Below are 16,468 nucleotides of genomic sequence, written 5' to 3'. Positions count from 1 at the left end.
TAATCTTATTTGCTCATTTTATAAAAAGGCCAGAAGGACGAGGCAAGAAGCTGTAATCCTTTATTTTATTTTTTGAATGGCTGTTTTTGTTGTGTTTGATTCTTTATACTAATGTTTTATGGGGCAGCTATAATTAGCTGTGAGGCTTTCCCAGACGAGTTTACTACTATAACCAGAATGAGCGCAGCATGGCTAGTTGAAACTGCTCCTATGAATGAGATCTATGTAGTACACAAGGAGTTGGCATCGGCCAAGGGGTCTTTTCCAGCACATGCAGGGCCCCTCTTCAAAACTTTTTATTTTATTTTAACTATGACAGAGAGAGAGAGGTTTGTGTTGCAGCAGATAAATGTCTGAAGGTCCAGATATCGTCTTCAGACCTGCGCTAGGAGAATGCCAGTTTTATAGTATGATTGGCTGCTGTAGGCAGTAGCACATTTGTGCCCAGAACTCCACGCTGTGTGACTACACTCCGTCTATGTGATATTTGCTGATTGCACATGCTAAATGAATGAACTGCAGGAATACCTCGTGTAGGTCCATTTATAGTACTTGCCCACAGTCAGCAGCTCTGCGGCTGGCTTATCTCCATTACCAGAAGTAGCTGTGCCTTAGTTTCCTCTAAAGCCTTTCTCTCTGAGGGCAGTTACAGCGATGTGGTGAGAACTTCTTCTGGTTATTAAGTAACCACATCCAGCTCGTACATTGATCAAGCTCTCTCTCTCTCTCTCTCTCTCTCTCTCTCTCTCTCTCTCTCTCTCTCTCTCTCTCTCTCTCTTGCAAGTAACCACTCCTGGGAAGGGCGACGCTTGAACACGTTTTAATATTATATTTGTTATTTTGCTATGAGTCTTTTTTGTCTTACTCAGTAAGTTGTTTTTACTGCAGTAATGTTATTAAAGAACAGTTCCAGTCCACCAAGTTCACACGTGTAGCACACAGTACTGTATATCTATATTTGTCCTTTGTGACAAGATTTAAAATGAAATAGATGGTTGTAATTGGAGTAGGTGGATAATTATGATGTTCTTTAGAGCAGATTAACCAGGTGCATTTATTTTATTGTAACTGTGTGGTCTGATCCCCCTAGAATGATGTGCCTTCTTGTAACCAAGGACGGTTGGACTCCGAAGGTCTGGCATCACCTACAGAGTGTCGCCCACCTGAGAAAACAGAAATTTCCACATTGGAAGGAGGTCCTGACCAGACCAAGTAAGGGTCCGCAGTCATGCTCCGTTGTCATAAGGGTTTAGTAAGGAATCGCAAACAGGGTATTTCCAGGTCTGTTACCTGTTCTGTTCATTGACTGGGGAACCTAATACACCTGGAACACCGCCAGGGCTAAAGTAAGGATAATTGGCATTTTCTGTCAGCCAAAGGAGTAATGCGCAAAGACCTTCCTAATACCTGGAACACCGCCAGGATGCATCCGCCACCACTGTCGGCGGCCAGGATGCAGCCGCCACCACTGTCGGCGGCCAGGATGCAGCCGCCACCACTGTCGGCGGCCAGGATGCAGCCGCCACCACTGTCAGCGGCCAGGATGCAGCCGCCACCACTGTCGGCGGCCAGGATGCAGCCACCGCCACTGTCGGCGGCCAGGATGCAGCCGCCGCCACTGTCGGCTGCCAGGATGCAACCACCACTGTCCATTATGTAATACGCCTGTAGAGCCAGACATAAATATATAATTTTTTTTAACGGGTCCACATTGGGGGTAATTCCAGGTTGATCGCAGCAGAATTTTTGATAGCAATTGGGCAAAACCATGTGCACTGCAGGGAAGGCAGATATAACATGTGCAGAGAGAGTTAGATTTGGGTGGGGTGTGTTCAATTTGCAATCTAATTTGCAGTGTAAAAATAAAGCAGCCAGTATTTACCCTGCACAGAAACAAAATAACCCACCCAAATCTAACTCTCTATGCACATGTTATATCTGTCCCCCCTGCAGTGCACCTGGTTTTGTCCAATTGCGGAAAAAAAAATCCTGCTGCGATCAACTTGGAATTACCCCCATTGTTGCTATTAACTTGTATCGATAAAGAGTTTTGGACCTGCTCTGTGTCAACAAGCTTTTCTCCATGCGTTTAACACTTCAGATCGCTACTTTTGTCACCGTACAGTTAAGCAATAGCTGAAATCCAGGTCTGTGTATAGGAGTATAATACTCTGAGTTATAGAAGCAGAATTTTCACTACTAGATTAAATAGGCTCATAAACGCTTGTGAGCACTCTCCTAACAATTTTTTTAAAGAGCTTTAGTAAACAGAAAAAGAAGCTTATAAAAAGTAGGCATCACACCCAGCAAACCAAATAGGGTTCCCATAGATACCTCTGCCTTAACTCTCATAACTCTGACGGGTCCCTCATTCTTACATAACTGATATTGTAGCTTCCCTTTATATGCCAACATACTGTATGCCCGGTCTACAGTAAGTGCTCTTCTGTTCCCCCCTGCTCTCTCTTTGTAGACCCTGTATCCTGTTCTCTGTTCTATATATACACCCAGCGTCTACCACTAGTTTCCACTGGTGACTGATCTGCCGTCACATCTTCTTTACCAAACCGTAGTCTGTTCTACGTTTATTAGACACACATCGTTCTTGTGAATGCTAAAAATAACCTGTTAGACCCACGCGCTGTGCCAGTATCACTCACTGTGGAAATCCTGAATGGTGCAGCCTAATTCATCGACTCTGCTGAGATAATGCAATCATTCAAACTGAGGTAAATGGAAAGTTCTGCGTTGTTCTTTCAGTCAGATTAAAAACAATAAAGTAATAATAATTTAACATTAACGTTATACAAGGTCAAGTCACATTATTATGACCACCTGCTACATTGGATGTCGGCAGCGCGTAGCCCATGAAGTACGTCATGTGACGTGCAGTGGCTATATAAGGTGTGTGATAGGCCGTCTGCACACATAACACTCGTTGCTGTCATGGGTAAAAGGGGGGATTTATCAGAGTTGCAAAAGGGGATGATTATCAGCTTTTGGGCCAAGGGTGGCAGTATTTCTGACACAGCAAAGTGTGCACTGTCAGAATGAACCTGGGAGCTACCAGACGTGTGTCTAAAACAAAAGCTCGGCCCGTCTAGCTGCTGTCCGCTGCACACGGCGGTTACTCCGGCTATTAGCTGGTGGTCATAATGATGTGACACATCCTAAATAGTTTTCTATACGGTGAGTCTGACACAATGGAGAAATTTATGAAAACTGTGTCACAGGAGGTAGAAACCAGTTGCTATGGGTGATGTCCCTTTTCATGCACCATTACCTGTGCGCAATAGATAAGTCGTAACGACGGAGTAATTTTTTTTTTTTTACCTACATCTTTACACGTGGCTCATTACGGGCTTGCGGGGTTAATTGTTCATATCTAAATATACGTAATGGTTAGAATGGCTGATAAATCTCCATTGTGTGCTAGTGCATTTCAGTTTTACCCCTGTTTAACTGGTGGAGCAGTTAGTTGCCCTAGGAATCTGTGACCACTGGATCATTTACATTTATCTTCAATAAGGCTGTTTAAGTTTTTGTAAATAAGACTGTGGGATACGTAGCATATAGTATGAAGCATAGGTATGAAAAACAAGAAGGCATTACAGCACTGGGCACAGCAAAAAGCAATACTAGTGATAACAAGGTAAAGGCAGGGGTACATAAAACGCAAAACCTCATCAAATAAAATAAAATAAAAAAGTTGGCATTATATATTATAGGCAAACTAAGGGGGACATTTACTAAGCAGTGATAAGAACGGAGAAGTGAGCCAGTGGAGAAGTTGCCCCATCAACCAATCAGCAGCTCTGTATAATTTTATGGTATGCAAATTATAGATGTTACTTCAGTGCTGATTGGTTGCCATGGGCAACTTCTCCCGTGGTTCACTTCTCCGCTCTTATCACTGCTTAGTAAATGTCCCCCTTAATTCCATGAGGCCTGTGAGGGGCACCAGCCAAACCCAAGTGATGGGTGGTCAGTATTCATAAGTGGTGTTCTAGTCCTCTCCACATAGGCGCATTTTCCATCTACAATATTTTGTTCCACAATAATTTGCTTGTGATAGTCTGAAAGAGGAAATAATCCAGAAAATGAATTGCAGAGTTATTAAATAGCCAAGTGCGCAGCCTCGTAATATTCACACATCAGGATTGCCGAGCCTTTGGTACCAGTCATGTCTGTGAATCTGGACAAAAAAATTATACATTTTTTGAGATCTGCGGTATAAAATATACGGTGGCAACTACAACTACACCAGGTGTATACACACATCATTCAATCCAAATACATACCATAACGCGTGTTAAAAATATATGAATACAAATATGATCTAACTTGAAATCTGTTAAGATGCAGAATAACCGCGTGCTGAGTCAGCGAGGTCTCTATAATATGGCGACTTATAATGAATGGCTCAATAGAATAATGATTGTGACGAAAACGGCAAGAGTGGCATCAATGCACGTAGTATAATTCTGGAACTTTGTTAGTCTTTTTTATATATAAAATAAAATACTGTGCAAAAGTTTTAGGCAGATATGGAAAACATGAAGCAAAGTAAGATCACTTTCAAAAATAGAAGTGTTAATAGTTTATGTTTTTATTAATTAGTAAAATGCAAAATGAATTAACAGAGAGAAATCTAACTAAAATTGGTGTGACCACCCTTTGCCTTCAAAACAGCATCAATTTTTCTAGGTACACTTGCACACAGGTTTTGAAGGAACTTGGCAGGGAGGTTGTTCCACGCATCTTGGAGAACTAACCACAGATCTTCTGTGGATGTAGGCTTGCTCAAATCCTTCTGTCTCTTCATGTAATCCCAGACCGAATCTATGATGAGATCAGGACTCCTTGTTGGGTCATATAATTGCATATTGTTATACTACATGATAATAGCACATACATTAATTGATTTCTAAATTTAGAGCCATCTCACCTGGAGGCACCCTAATATGCTCCAAATGGCACTACAAGGACCAACACACCCTCCAAATGCTGATCCCATCCATGCTTCTCAGAACAGGAATATGAAATGGTGGTTGCTCAAATCAATCTATTGGTCCTTCATAGGTCTGCTGCACCGCCAGTAATTAAACCACCGCTGAGACTTGGATTTCAGCTGTGCTAACTATGTATCTGTGTAAGCACATGACTTTGGGACAAAACGTGAGTCAGATGTAGAAGGCAACACCACAATAAGTCATATTTCAGTAAAAAGTTACATTTCTCAGTAGACACTGAGAATGTCATTGGATCAACCCATAATACATCTGTTTATTATCTATATATCACAGTTCTTTATTTTGTTTGCAGCTTGATTTCTAAAGTTGAACATTTTGTTTAAATATTACTTTGCAGGCTGCGGTCGCCCAGGAATATTGCAGAGGAGCTTGACCCCACATTCAAATCAAAGGATTCACCTACAGAAGTGTTTGCAGTCTGTCAGCAAGGTACTTGCTGTTGGTTGTTATCCATATTGCCGGGTTGTTAATACTGTTGAATATTGATGCTGTATAAATTAGGTGGCTGGCCATAGCTGTAGCCCCCCCACTTGATAGACTTCCTGTCCCTCTGGTAGGTTGGGTGTATGTCTTCTGGTATATGCAGCTATGTATTGCCACTGGTGATCACTACATGTTTGGGCCTCATAGTCTCTTTGAAAGGTATTGAGAGAGATCACAAAAATATTTGTAGGAGGAGGAGGCACCTGATGGGATGACTACGGCAGCTGTCCAATCAGCTTCTGATTTCTCTGGAACTTCTCCTGGGAGTTTATGGTGACTGAAAGTCTTAGATCAGCTGGCTGAGCGGATCAGACCAGGAATATTGATAGGGATATGTAGGGATTGAGATGGGAAGTATACGCCCCTATAAGCTCTAAGGAGGGTAAGAAAAATTACCTCTTTCTGCAGCAGGATACATTGGTTTTCACAGGAAAACATCGGGGTGTAGAGTGGACCTTGATCCAGAGGCACCAACAGGCTAAAGCTTTAGGCTGTCCCAGAATGCATTGGGGCCTCCCCTATAAACCCCACCTCCAGGCACGGAGAGCTCCGTTTTGAGTTGGTGCCGGCATCAGCAGGTCATCTAACAGGAGGGCTGCACTGGGCAGTCCTGAAAAAGCTTTCTAAGATTTCTTCTCTGGGCTGTCAGCGCTGTATGTCAGGGTGACACGTCAGTGCTGCAGCTCCATCACCTCCCACATGGCGTTGCATACTCCCTCGGCTCAGTTCCTAGGTACTTGCTGCGGAGCAGCTCCGGCTACGGCACACGGTCGCAGACACTCTCCTGGTTCACGTGGCTGCTACGGGGAGGAGGTCAGAGGGTTCCCCAGGCGGGACCCGCCATTAAATTGCGTTCCGTCCGCGACCTAGGACGATAAGACACACACACACACACACACACACACACACACACACACACACACACAAAATACCCGGGGTGGAAGTCCAACACAGGGGAGGTGGCGCTTGACCTGTAGCCCTACCCCCGGCCCAGGGCACCATCTCTGTGTAGATTTTCCAGCCCTGGAGCTGCCTTACACTCTCACTCATTCCCTGACTGAGACGCTAGGTGCCATCTTCTGAGCATAGCTGTGGTTGGTCTCCGGGACTGAAGGCAAGGTCTCACTTGTAGGGCCGCCTGTATACAGTGCCGTGACTTTACAAACACTTGAGTATTCTACATGTTTTTATACAGACAGCGTTAGTTAAGAGTGTACCGGTTATAGAATATATTGTACGAGTATTCTAAAATATACCTCCGGTCTAGGACCATGCTGTTAGAATATTTTATATAAGCCAGTGCAGCCTTATTGTTGTAATAATTTCTGCATTACCTGTGACTGTGTGTGCCTGTATCTGCTGTGTGGTTTCACTTTCAGTGTTTCACAAACCTACTGGGTACTCTGGTAGAATGCCTTACGCCCCCTATGGGACCGCCTGTGTCACTACAGCAACATATTGTCCCTATGGTTAATCCGCCTTGTGCGAAAATTTTATCTAACCATCTGCAACAATTAAATCAGTCTTTGGTTAGACAGAAACCTACTCCAGGTCACTCTCAGGTCTCTGGGTCATCTAAGCAGGCTGCTTCCACCCTCCTCATAGTCCACATACTTCTCTGATGTTTCATCTGAAGAGGAGGGGGAGCATATGGTCCTGTCAGACACTGAATCAGGTGTTTCTGATGAGGATTCTCCCTTGCAGATTGATGTCCCGCCTCCGTGGTTGCTATTAAACAAATCCTTGAAATCTCTGATGATGATTCCACTACTGTGGCAAAGAAAACTGATATGTTTAAACGGCAGAAGGTGGTTTAAACTCTGTTACCCCATTCTGACCATTTAGTGTACATCAGAAGGGAACTCTGGTCCACTCCAGGGAAGAAATTCCCTCTGCATAAAAGGTCCTTGGCTCGCTGTCTTCTCCCTGCAGAGTTATGTAGCCAGTGGGAAAATTCACTGCCGGTGGATTCTCACACCACCCGACTCGTGGGGTCATCAACTCTGCCTGTCACCACTGTAACTTCACTGAAGGAACCGACAAATAAGCGTGTGGAAGGATGCCTGAAATCTATTTACTCCCTTACAGGAGCTGTGCATAGGCCCACTGTTGCTGCCTCCTGGGCTGCAAAAGGTATTGAGGAGTGGGCAATAGAGGAAGAGCTGCCCGAGGATATATTTGACAATGCCAGACAATACCTGTCTCACATTACCACCACCGCCTACGACGTTCAGGAGGCGTCCTCTGATGCGGGTGTGCTGGCGGCCAAGGTGTCGACTACATCTGTCCTGGATCGCCGTATTCTGTGGTTGAGGTCATGGAAGGTGGACCTAGACTCCAAAAGGACTTTGGAGGTTCTCCCCTTCACTGGGGACATTTTGTTTGGTGAAGCCCTGAATAAAATTGTGTCTGAGTTAGCAGCTGCTAAGACTGCCTTTCTCCCAAATACTAATCCTTCTGCACAAAAGGCAAAAGGTTCCACTTTTCATTCCTTTCAGCCTCAAGGGAAAGGAAAAAGTCAGGAATTGCTGAGACAATCTTGTGCTTCCAAAACCACAAAGCCCAAGGCCAAACAATCCTGGGACCCCAGGGTGGGAGGCCGACTTCTACAGTTCTCCCAGGTCTAGTTAAAAACCACTTCGGATGCATGGGTGTGAGAAGTTGTCTCTCACGAGTACGCTGTCTCTTTCATAAGACGTCTCCCCCGCCAGTTTTGTACCATGGTTTCTACCTTTGGATCCGTTAAAGGCGCAAGCTTTGCAAACACTTGTCCGTTCTCTCCTGTACAGGAGTACAGGAGTGGTTGTGTCGATACCTCAGTCCCAGAGCGGCAGAAGTTACTACTCGACCCCGTTTCTTGTCCCGAAACTAAATGGGTCATTCCGGCCTATACTCAACCTCAAATCCTTGAACAAGTTTGTGAGACTGTCCAGGTTACGTATGGAAACATTGCGCTCAATTGTACTGGCTATGGAACCCGGAGACTATATGGTATCCCTGGATATACAGGAAGCATACCTGCATATACCTAGTGCCATGTCACATCAGCAGTTTCTGCGGTTTGCTATTGGCAACCTACACTTTCAATTCCAGGCTCTACCATTTGGACTGGCTACGGCTCCTCAGATCTTCACCAAGGTCATGGCCGTGATGATGGCACATCTCCGTCACCAGGGGATCAGAATCCTGCCGTATCTGGACGACCTGCTGATTCTGGCAAATTTCCACGATGTCCTCCTCAGTCATCTGCAACTGACTGTAAACTTCCTGCAAGCCCACGGGTGGCTTATCAATTGGAAGAAGTCCTCACTGGTCCCAGCTCAGAGCATGGTGCACCTGGGAGCACTTCTGGACACAGTCACCGGCTGTTTCTGTCTCCAGAAAATGTCCTGAAGCTTCAGGACAGGATAAAATGCTTCCTTTGTCACCCCAGAATGTCGATACGCTCAGTGATGCAAGTACTTGGCCTGAGGGTGTCAGCATTCAACATGGTAGAGTTCGCTCAATTTCATTCCCGCCAACTACAAAGGTTAATCCTTTCCAAATGGGATGGCCTACTTCATTGGATCGAATCCGGAGGTTCGTCTGTCGCTGACTTGGTGGCTACAGGACCAGCGATTAAGCAAGGGCTGTCCCCTCTAGATCCCCGACTCGGTCCTGAGGAGATGGGGTGCGGCGTTTGAGCAACACTCGTTTCCGGGTCATTGGACCAAGGAGGAATCATTCCTTCCAATAAACATTCTGGAGTTGCGTGTGGTATTCAAGGCATTATTTCTCACCTTGCCTCTGGTACAGAACAGGCCTGTTCAAGTACGATCAGACAACGCCATCACAGTGGCATACATAAACCATCAAGGCGGCACTCGAAGCCGCATGACAATGATGGAAGTGTCAAAAATCCTTTGTTGGGCGAAACGCTATCTGCGAGCCATATCGGCAGTGTTCATTCCAGGCGTCCTAAACTGAAAAGCAGACTTCCTCAGTCACCAGGACATGCACGCTGGAGAGTGAAATCTTCTTCCGGAAGTCTTTCAACTCCTAGTGGACAGATGGGGCCTACCGGACAGAGACCTAATGGCGTCTCTACACAATCACAAAGTTCCAGTCTATGGATCAAGGACCAGGGATCCTCAAGCAGCGTTCGTGGGCGCACTGGCAATTCCATGGAACTTTTGGCTGCCCTACGTGTTCCCTCCAGTGTCACTGCTGCCCAGGCTACTATGGAAGTTCAAACAAGAAGGAGAAATACTTCTACTAGTCACTCCAGCGTGGCCTCTAAGGTAGTGGTTCTCAGACCTGCAGGGTCTGTCAACAGAAAATCCCCTTCTACTTCTTCAGTGCCCAGACCTCTTCGTACAGGATCCTAGTGTCTACCCAGACCTGCCCATACTGGCTTTGATTGCGTGGCTCTTGAAGCATCACTCCTGAGGGCCAAAGGTTTCTCTGAGGCGGTTATCCAGACTATGTTGAAAGCTTGCAAACCGGCCTCTGCCCGTATTTATTACAGGGTTTGGAATTTTTACTTCACATGGTGTGCTGATAAGAATTATGATGTCTCTACGTTCAGAACTTCCAGAATTCTGGCTTTTCTGCAACGAGGCCTTGATTAAGGTCTCCGTCTGGCCTCCCTCAAGGTTCACATATATGCCTTTTCGGTATTGTTTCAGAGAAAAATTGAGTCTATACCGGACGCTCATACTTTTTTACTCAAGGTGTACTTGGGATTCAGCCTCCCTATGTCCCTCATGTGGCTCCATGGGATTTGACTGTTGTACTAAAAGCCCTGCAAGAGTCTCCATTTGAACCTTTTGAGTCTGCGGACCTTAAATGGCTTACGGCCAAGGTCCTGTTCTTGCTGGCTATTGCCTCTGCAAGATGGGTATCGGACTTAGGCGCTTTGTCCTGTCGTCCACCCTATGCCTTTTGATACTTCCACCTCCCCAGGATGCTTCCTTTGGATGCCGGGTTCTCATACCTTTAGGACATCCTCGATGTTTTCCTGTGGAAACTAATGTATCCTGCTGCAGAAAAGGAGTGTTATGATAGACTTGCCATGGTTAACACTCTTTCTGCGAGGTACATTGGTTCCACGGGGCGCCCACCCTGACGCACCTAGCTTCTATAGGTTTGTATGGCACTAGCTGCTGGTACCTTCTCCTGTCGTGAGAATGTGATTTTATATGACTAACATCTGCCTTCTCTCTTGCCTGCTTCTGCTTTGGACTGGTTAACGAAACTGAGCTCTCAGTGCCTGAAGGTGGGGTTTATAGGGTTGGCTCCAATGCATCCCGGGACAGCCTAAAGCTTTAGCCTGTTGGTGCCTCTGGACCAAGATCCACTCTACCCCCAAAGTTTTCCTGTGTAACCAATGTACCTCGCAGAAAGAGTGGTAGCCATGGTAAGTCTACCGTACACTCCTTTTCTGCAGTAGGATGCATTAGTTTCCACAGGAAAACATTGGGATGTCCTAAGGCAGTTCCTCAAGAAACATCCTATGTATGCTCATTATCATCCATCTCCAGACTTTCTTTTTCTTTTTGAACTTAGTAGGCTGTTAGTTAGCACAGCGGATTATTGCTCAGGAACTGTTTGAGATTGTGTTCCAAATTGTTTTGAGATTGCAAGGTTGCGGTCCGCCTGCTGAACTCCTGAACATTGACTGACTAGACGTACATGTAACTAACTTGTGTCCCTACGGTATACCTATCTGTGTAACTTTACTTGCCCCCCCACACACACACACACACACACACACACACACACCTGCTTACCTGTTACCTACTTGGCTGTTGTATAGCAAACCGAAGACAACTTCCTAGTATACACAAGTATACCTGGCCAATAAAGCTGATTCTGATTCTAAAGGTAGCTAAATCGTATGTGAGGCATGAAGGACTATTGAAAGTCATCCAGTCATGTATTGCTGCTTTGGTAAAAAGGGTGGTGAGGTATTTATTTCAAGCTCTTTCACAAATCGCTAAAGACACCATTCTACTGCTCTAAAGAAATAAAAGGTGCAAGTATTGGGGGGCACATCTTGTTCAACACAGTGTTGTACTATATGTTGGCTATTTCCATTGTTACTTGACGTGATATGATTATTGTGCCCATACACTGTGCGATTCTCGCATGCTATCTGATCTTTTTAGTTCAAATAGCATTGGGTCTAGTTCAAAACGCACAGTGTGTATCGTCTCTTGCGATGCGCGCTCCCGTGTAGTCAATATCGCAAGGCAAAATAGTATGTGCAGGCAGGTATTTCTGAAATACATCGCATACATTACATATTGTAGTATAGTAAAATTCGGGTGTAGTTCAGATAGCATACCACTAAAGTACAAATCGCATAGCACACATAGTGTAGCTCAAATCGCACCTATCACAGATAGCACCGTGTGTGAGCACCATTAGACGTGTACATTTGCAGAGAATTTTTGTTACTTAGGAGACCGCTTATAGCTCAGGCTCCTGGCATCTAGAATGATACATTATTAAGAAGGTATTTTTAAAATTTATGTCAGTGTTATAAGGCACGATAGCATGTTAAGCAGAAGTGTAATATGTCTAATTGTAGTGTATATGTTTAATTATACAGTATTCCTTATTTATAGACTTTCCAGTCTCTGCCCAGACCCAGCCTGTCCCAGTTGATGGATTTTATGACTACATGGACGATGGCGCGGAGCCAATATTTATACCGCCAACAAAAAGGCAGGCGGAGAAATTGGGACGCAGTAAACCCAAAGACAAGAAGGAGGGATGCAAACAACAATGACTTATGTAGTTTTTTTTTGTTTGTTTTTTTGTTTTCTATTATTATTATTTGTTTAATTTTCTAGCAGTCATCCTATTGCCAAACTTTTGTGTTCAGTGTCAGTTCATCGTTGTGGACTATCTTCAACGTGCGTCAACACAAGTGGTATTAACTCATTCAGGGATGAAGACGATAATCTGATATTCTGCATTCAGGTGCCTTAGGCATTCCTTTGACTATAGAGAATGGCTGTTTTAATAATACAGAGCCGAACATCTCCGTTCGGCTATGAAGAAGCACATTTTAGCAACCTACTGTCCTGTCTATTAGAACAATATTATTACTAGCTGTGTTCTATAAAATCTGCATATGATAAGCATTGTGGCTTATTCATCTGAACCATCATGTATGTGAATTTATTATTTTTTCCCCAGACTACAATTAAAATTAATATACATTTTGAAAATGCATTAATCTTTAGAGGTGGTTTGCATTATATTAGAAGTCATAATATTATCACTAGTTTTGCCTATTTCATTTTTTTTTTTTTTTTCAGCTTTACGGACTGTGTTTTAAGGAACTTGACTTACAAAAATGCAGTGTTTTCATAGGAGTACAATATTTTGTTAAACCTTTTGCACTGATATTTGTTTTACTTTTTGTTTTTCTTTTGTGTAATTTTTTTCCCCACCTTTTTTTTTTTTTAATTTTTTTATTTGTTTTGTTTTGTTTTTTGTTTATCTTTAATACTTTTTGGTGCTTTTGTGTATAGATCCCAAATGCCTTTTTAGAAATTTACTTTGAGAAAAAAAAAAACACTTTTTTTTAATATAAAATACAAGCAGTAATATTTGTATTTGTTGTCTGTTCTTTTGATTCATTAGTAGTTTCTTAGTACACAATAGGAGATAATAAGGCAAAGTAATCGTGCGTGATGGGAAGCCCAATCTTGTATGCCAAATACAGTACTCCGATATTGTGCTAGTCTGATCTAGGGGGTGTATTTACTAAGCATTGGAGAGAGATAAAGTGGACAGATTAAGGGGGACATGTACTAAGCAGTGATAAAAGTGGAGAAGTTGCCCATGGCAACCAATCAGCATTGAAGTAACATTTATTTGCATACGATAAATGTATACAGAGCATCTGATTGGTTGCCATGGGCAACTTCTCCATTGGCTCACTTCTCCACTTTTATCACTGCTCAGTACATGTCCCACTAAGTACCAACCAATCAGCCCCTAACTGTCATTTTTCAAACACAGCCTGTAACATGGCAGGTAGGAGCTGATTGGCTGGTACTTAGGGGTCTAAAGTACCAGCCAATCGGCTCCTAACTGTCCTTTTTTTAAACCCAGCCTGTGACACGGTAGTCAGGAGCTGATTGGCTTGTACTTTATCTCCGTCCACTTTATATCCATCCAAGGCTTAGTAAACGGACCCCTTTTATTTTCCATCCACTCTCTCTCTCCAAGACTTAGCAATTAGACCCCTTTTAGTCTTACAGCAAGTTGTCCCCAACTATAAGGCCAGCAGTAGTCCCAGCCAGCCGAGAGTAGACCGTACGTGCCAGGTACTTGTAGTTCTACAACAGAAATAAGGACATATGTTACCTTCTAGCTGTCATTTTTTAGACTGTTAGATAAATGCTTGCTAGAAGCTGTTGCTACAGGCAACTTCTCCACTTTATTTCTTTAGAAAGTTTGATGCCTCTACCCCCTGGGGCATTACTCAGCGACACTGGTGCAGACAGTGGCAATGTTATACATTTAGTTTATATTCAGATGTGGATCCCAGACGTGCAGGATCCCTAGGATTTAAGAACATACCTGCTGCATTCCGTCCAGATTTGTGAGCAAAATCAGCGCCCATAGGTTTCTATCACCAAGCTTGGATACTTCAGATGACCTTAGCCATTGTAACCTGTAGCCTCCACATTGCAAAACTTTCCAGCAGAGGGATCCATGCGATCCTTACCAGTAATGTCCGCAAGCACATGGGCTGTGCTGGGGTCCTAACCCAGAAATAACAGCGATAACTTCTTGTGATTCATTTGCCGCAATGTGCAGCGATGCAAGTCCCGATGAATGGTAAATATGCCCCAAAATAAAAATGGAGGAATTACCCAATGGCAACCAGATTCCAGTTCTCATTTATTCATTACAGGCTAGTACATGATATCTAGAAACTGGTTTTGATAATGAAGGCCAGACAGAGCACTCGGCAATCTATACTGTGTTGTTAATGCACATTTGTTTGAAGCTATAAATAAGATATTTTTTTTAAAATAACTATACCGTTTAGAGTGGGAGAGTCCGGGATGAAGTTTGGCCAACAACTCAAGTTTTACATTTTACAAAAAGTTTTGAGAAATCTTCCCCATTTGCTTGTTGCTCGTATCTTGTCGTAGAGGCGCTGGGAGAGGTGACTAATTGTTACTAAGTTTGCAGTGAAATCTGGGGGAAATAAAAGGAATTTGTAATAAGAGGATGACACTATTGTGACAGATTATCCTGCAGAATGACATGAGTGGGAAATAACCACACAGACAGCTGTTCTCCACATGACATGACCCAGTCAGACTATGGGGGGAATGTAATTGGGTAAAAGATTAATCAACCAGCGTTGATTTACTGTGTGTTGCTAAATACATGAAAATCCATTCTACCTGTGACACTTCAGGTTCTAATCATGAAGCAATGGAGAGCCTATTTTGGTTGTCCTGCCAGAAAAAGCTCCTTTAATACTCTGTTCAATTTATCAAACATCTAACGCCAGACCAAACGGATTTCTCTGTCCATAATCTATTTACTGGCCCTTACAGTCTATAGCAGTGTTTCTTCTTCTCTCCTGCATGGCATTCGTTAATCTGGGTTAGTAACCCAAAAGGGACCGCCCACCTGGGGTATATATCGCCGCTCCTGCTCTTCCCCCTTCTCTTTTTTTCCTGTCTAGACTAGTGTAGGAATGTTTGTTCTTTTTATTCTAAAGCAGAAGTTCTATAACTTGGTCCTCAAGGTACCCCAAACGGTCCATGTTTAAAGTTTATCCATGCTTGGCCACAGGTGATTTAATTAGCACCCCAGTCAATTTGATTTAACCATCTGTGCTGAGCCATGGATATACCTAAAACCTGGACTGTTTGGGTGCCCTGAGGACTGTGTTTGAGAACCTCTGGCCTAGAACAACCTTTCCTCTAGAGCAGTGGTTCTTAAACTCTGTCCTCATGACCCCAAACAGTACCTCACTTTAGAGCACAGGTTCTCAAACTCGCAGACCAGATATCAATTGCTGTCTCCAAGACCACAATCTAGGGAGGCTAGAAGTTACAGGCCAGGTCAAGTAGTATGGTAGAAGATATTCCTCAGGAATGACTAGGTAGTTCATGGGTCTTCAACCTGTGGCCCTCCAGCTGCTATGGAACTACACATCCCAGCATGCCCTGCCTCGGTTTTAGCATACCTTAATAGCAAAACTGTGGCAGGGCATGCTGGGATGTGTAGTTTCACAGCAGCTGGAGGGGCCACAGGTTGAAGACCCATGAGGTAGTTCTTTTGTCAGATCTATAGGAGATCCCACCCAAATCAACACTGACAATGAGAGATCCCTCCCGTGCCATAGGGAGGGGAGGAGGAAAGGGGCAGGCTCCTGAAATTTGCCAGAAGATGGGAATGTTTTGTTCATGACAGGTGGGTACTGGAGATGGTATCCAATGGGGACCTGATACAATTCAGGGAAGTCCCTACAATGAACATGTTTGTGAGGTCAGGCATATTCTGACTACAATAGTAGAAATCACTGCTTTGGAAGACCGTTTAAGAAAACTGGTCAACTTACAGGCGGTAAAACCTGTACCGCTTGCAGAAAGGGGGAAAGGATTCTATTCTAGTCTGTTCCTGGTAAAGAAACATGGCGTTGCTGGTTCTTACCCCCGTATCCCTTGGTCTTCCTCCAGCTTCCCCCTCACACTGGTCTGTCTATCTTAATGTTTCTCCCACCTGTCCTCCATAAACCAATCTGTCTCTTTCATCTCTGTCCCCCATTCTCTGTCTAATTCACTCATCTCTCGGCAAGCGTGCGCCATCCACACTGCGCTGGAAGAGGCTGGAGGCTGCTCAGCAGCTCCTGCAGCGCTGGACAAGCCCTCAGGGTGACATGCAGTCATGACACAGCCCTCACCCAAATGTCATACACCAGA

The 16,468-nt window shown here is 44.1% G+C and overlaps 1 protein-coding gene across 3 annotated transcripts in view; it reads left to right on the top strand.

Annotated features, from left to right (window-relative positions):
• Positions 1–12,736, top strand: part of LOC134966656 (trichohyalin-like) — a 241,249-nt gene extending 228,513 nt beyond the window's left edge. For all 3 annotated transcript variants that reach the window (XM_063943565.1, XM_063943564.1, XM_063943566.1), the window contains 3 exons: positions 1,091–1,212; positions 5,371–5,462; positions 12,128–12,736. In XM_063943565.1, coding sequence (XP_063799635.1) covers positions 1,091–1,212; positions 5,371–5,462; positions 12,128–12,291 — 378 coding nt within the window. In that variant the 3' untranslated portion in view covers positions 12,292–12,736. The remainder of the gene's footprint in view (positions 1–1,090; positions 1,213–5,370; positions 5,463–12,127) is intronic.
• Positions 12,737–16,468: the final 3,732 nt, after the last annotated feature.

Source organism: Pseudophryne corroboree, chromosome 10, assembly GCF_028390025.1.
Source record: "Pseudophryne corroboree isolate aPseCor3 chromosome 10, aPseCor3.hap2, whole genome shotgun sequence".
Classification (NCBI taxonomy): Eukaryota; Metazoa; Chordata; class Amphibia; order Anura; family Myobatrachidae; genus Pseudophryne; species Pseudophryne corroboree.
This window is presented reverse-complemented; position numbering and strand designations above follow the sequence as displayed.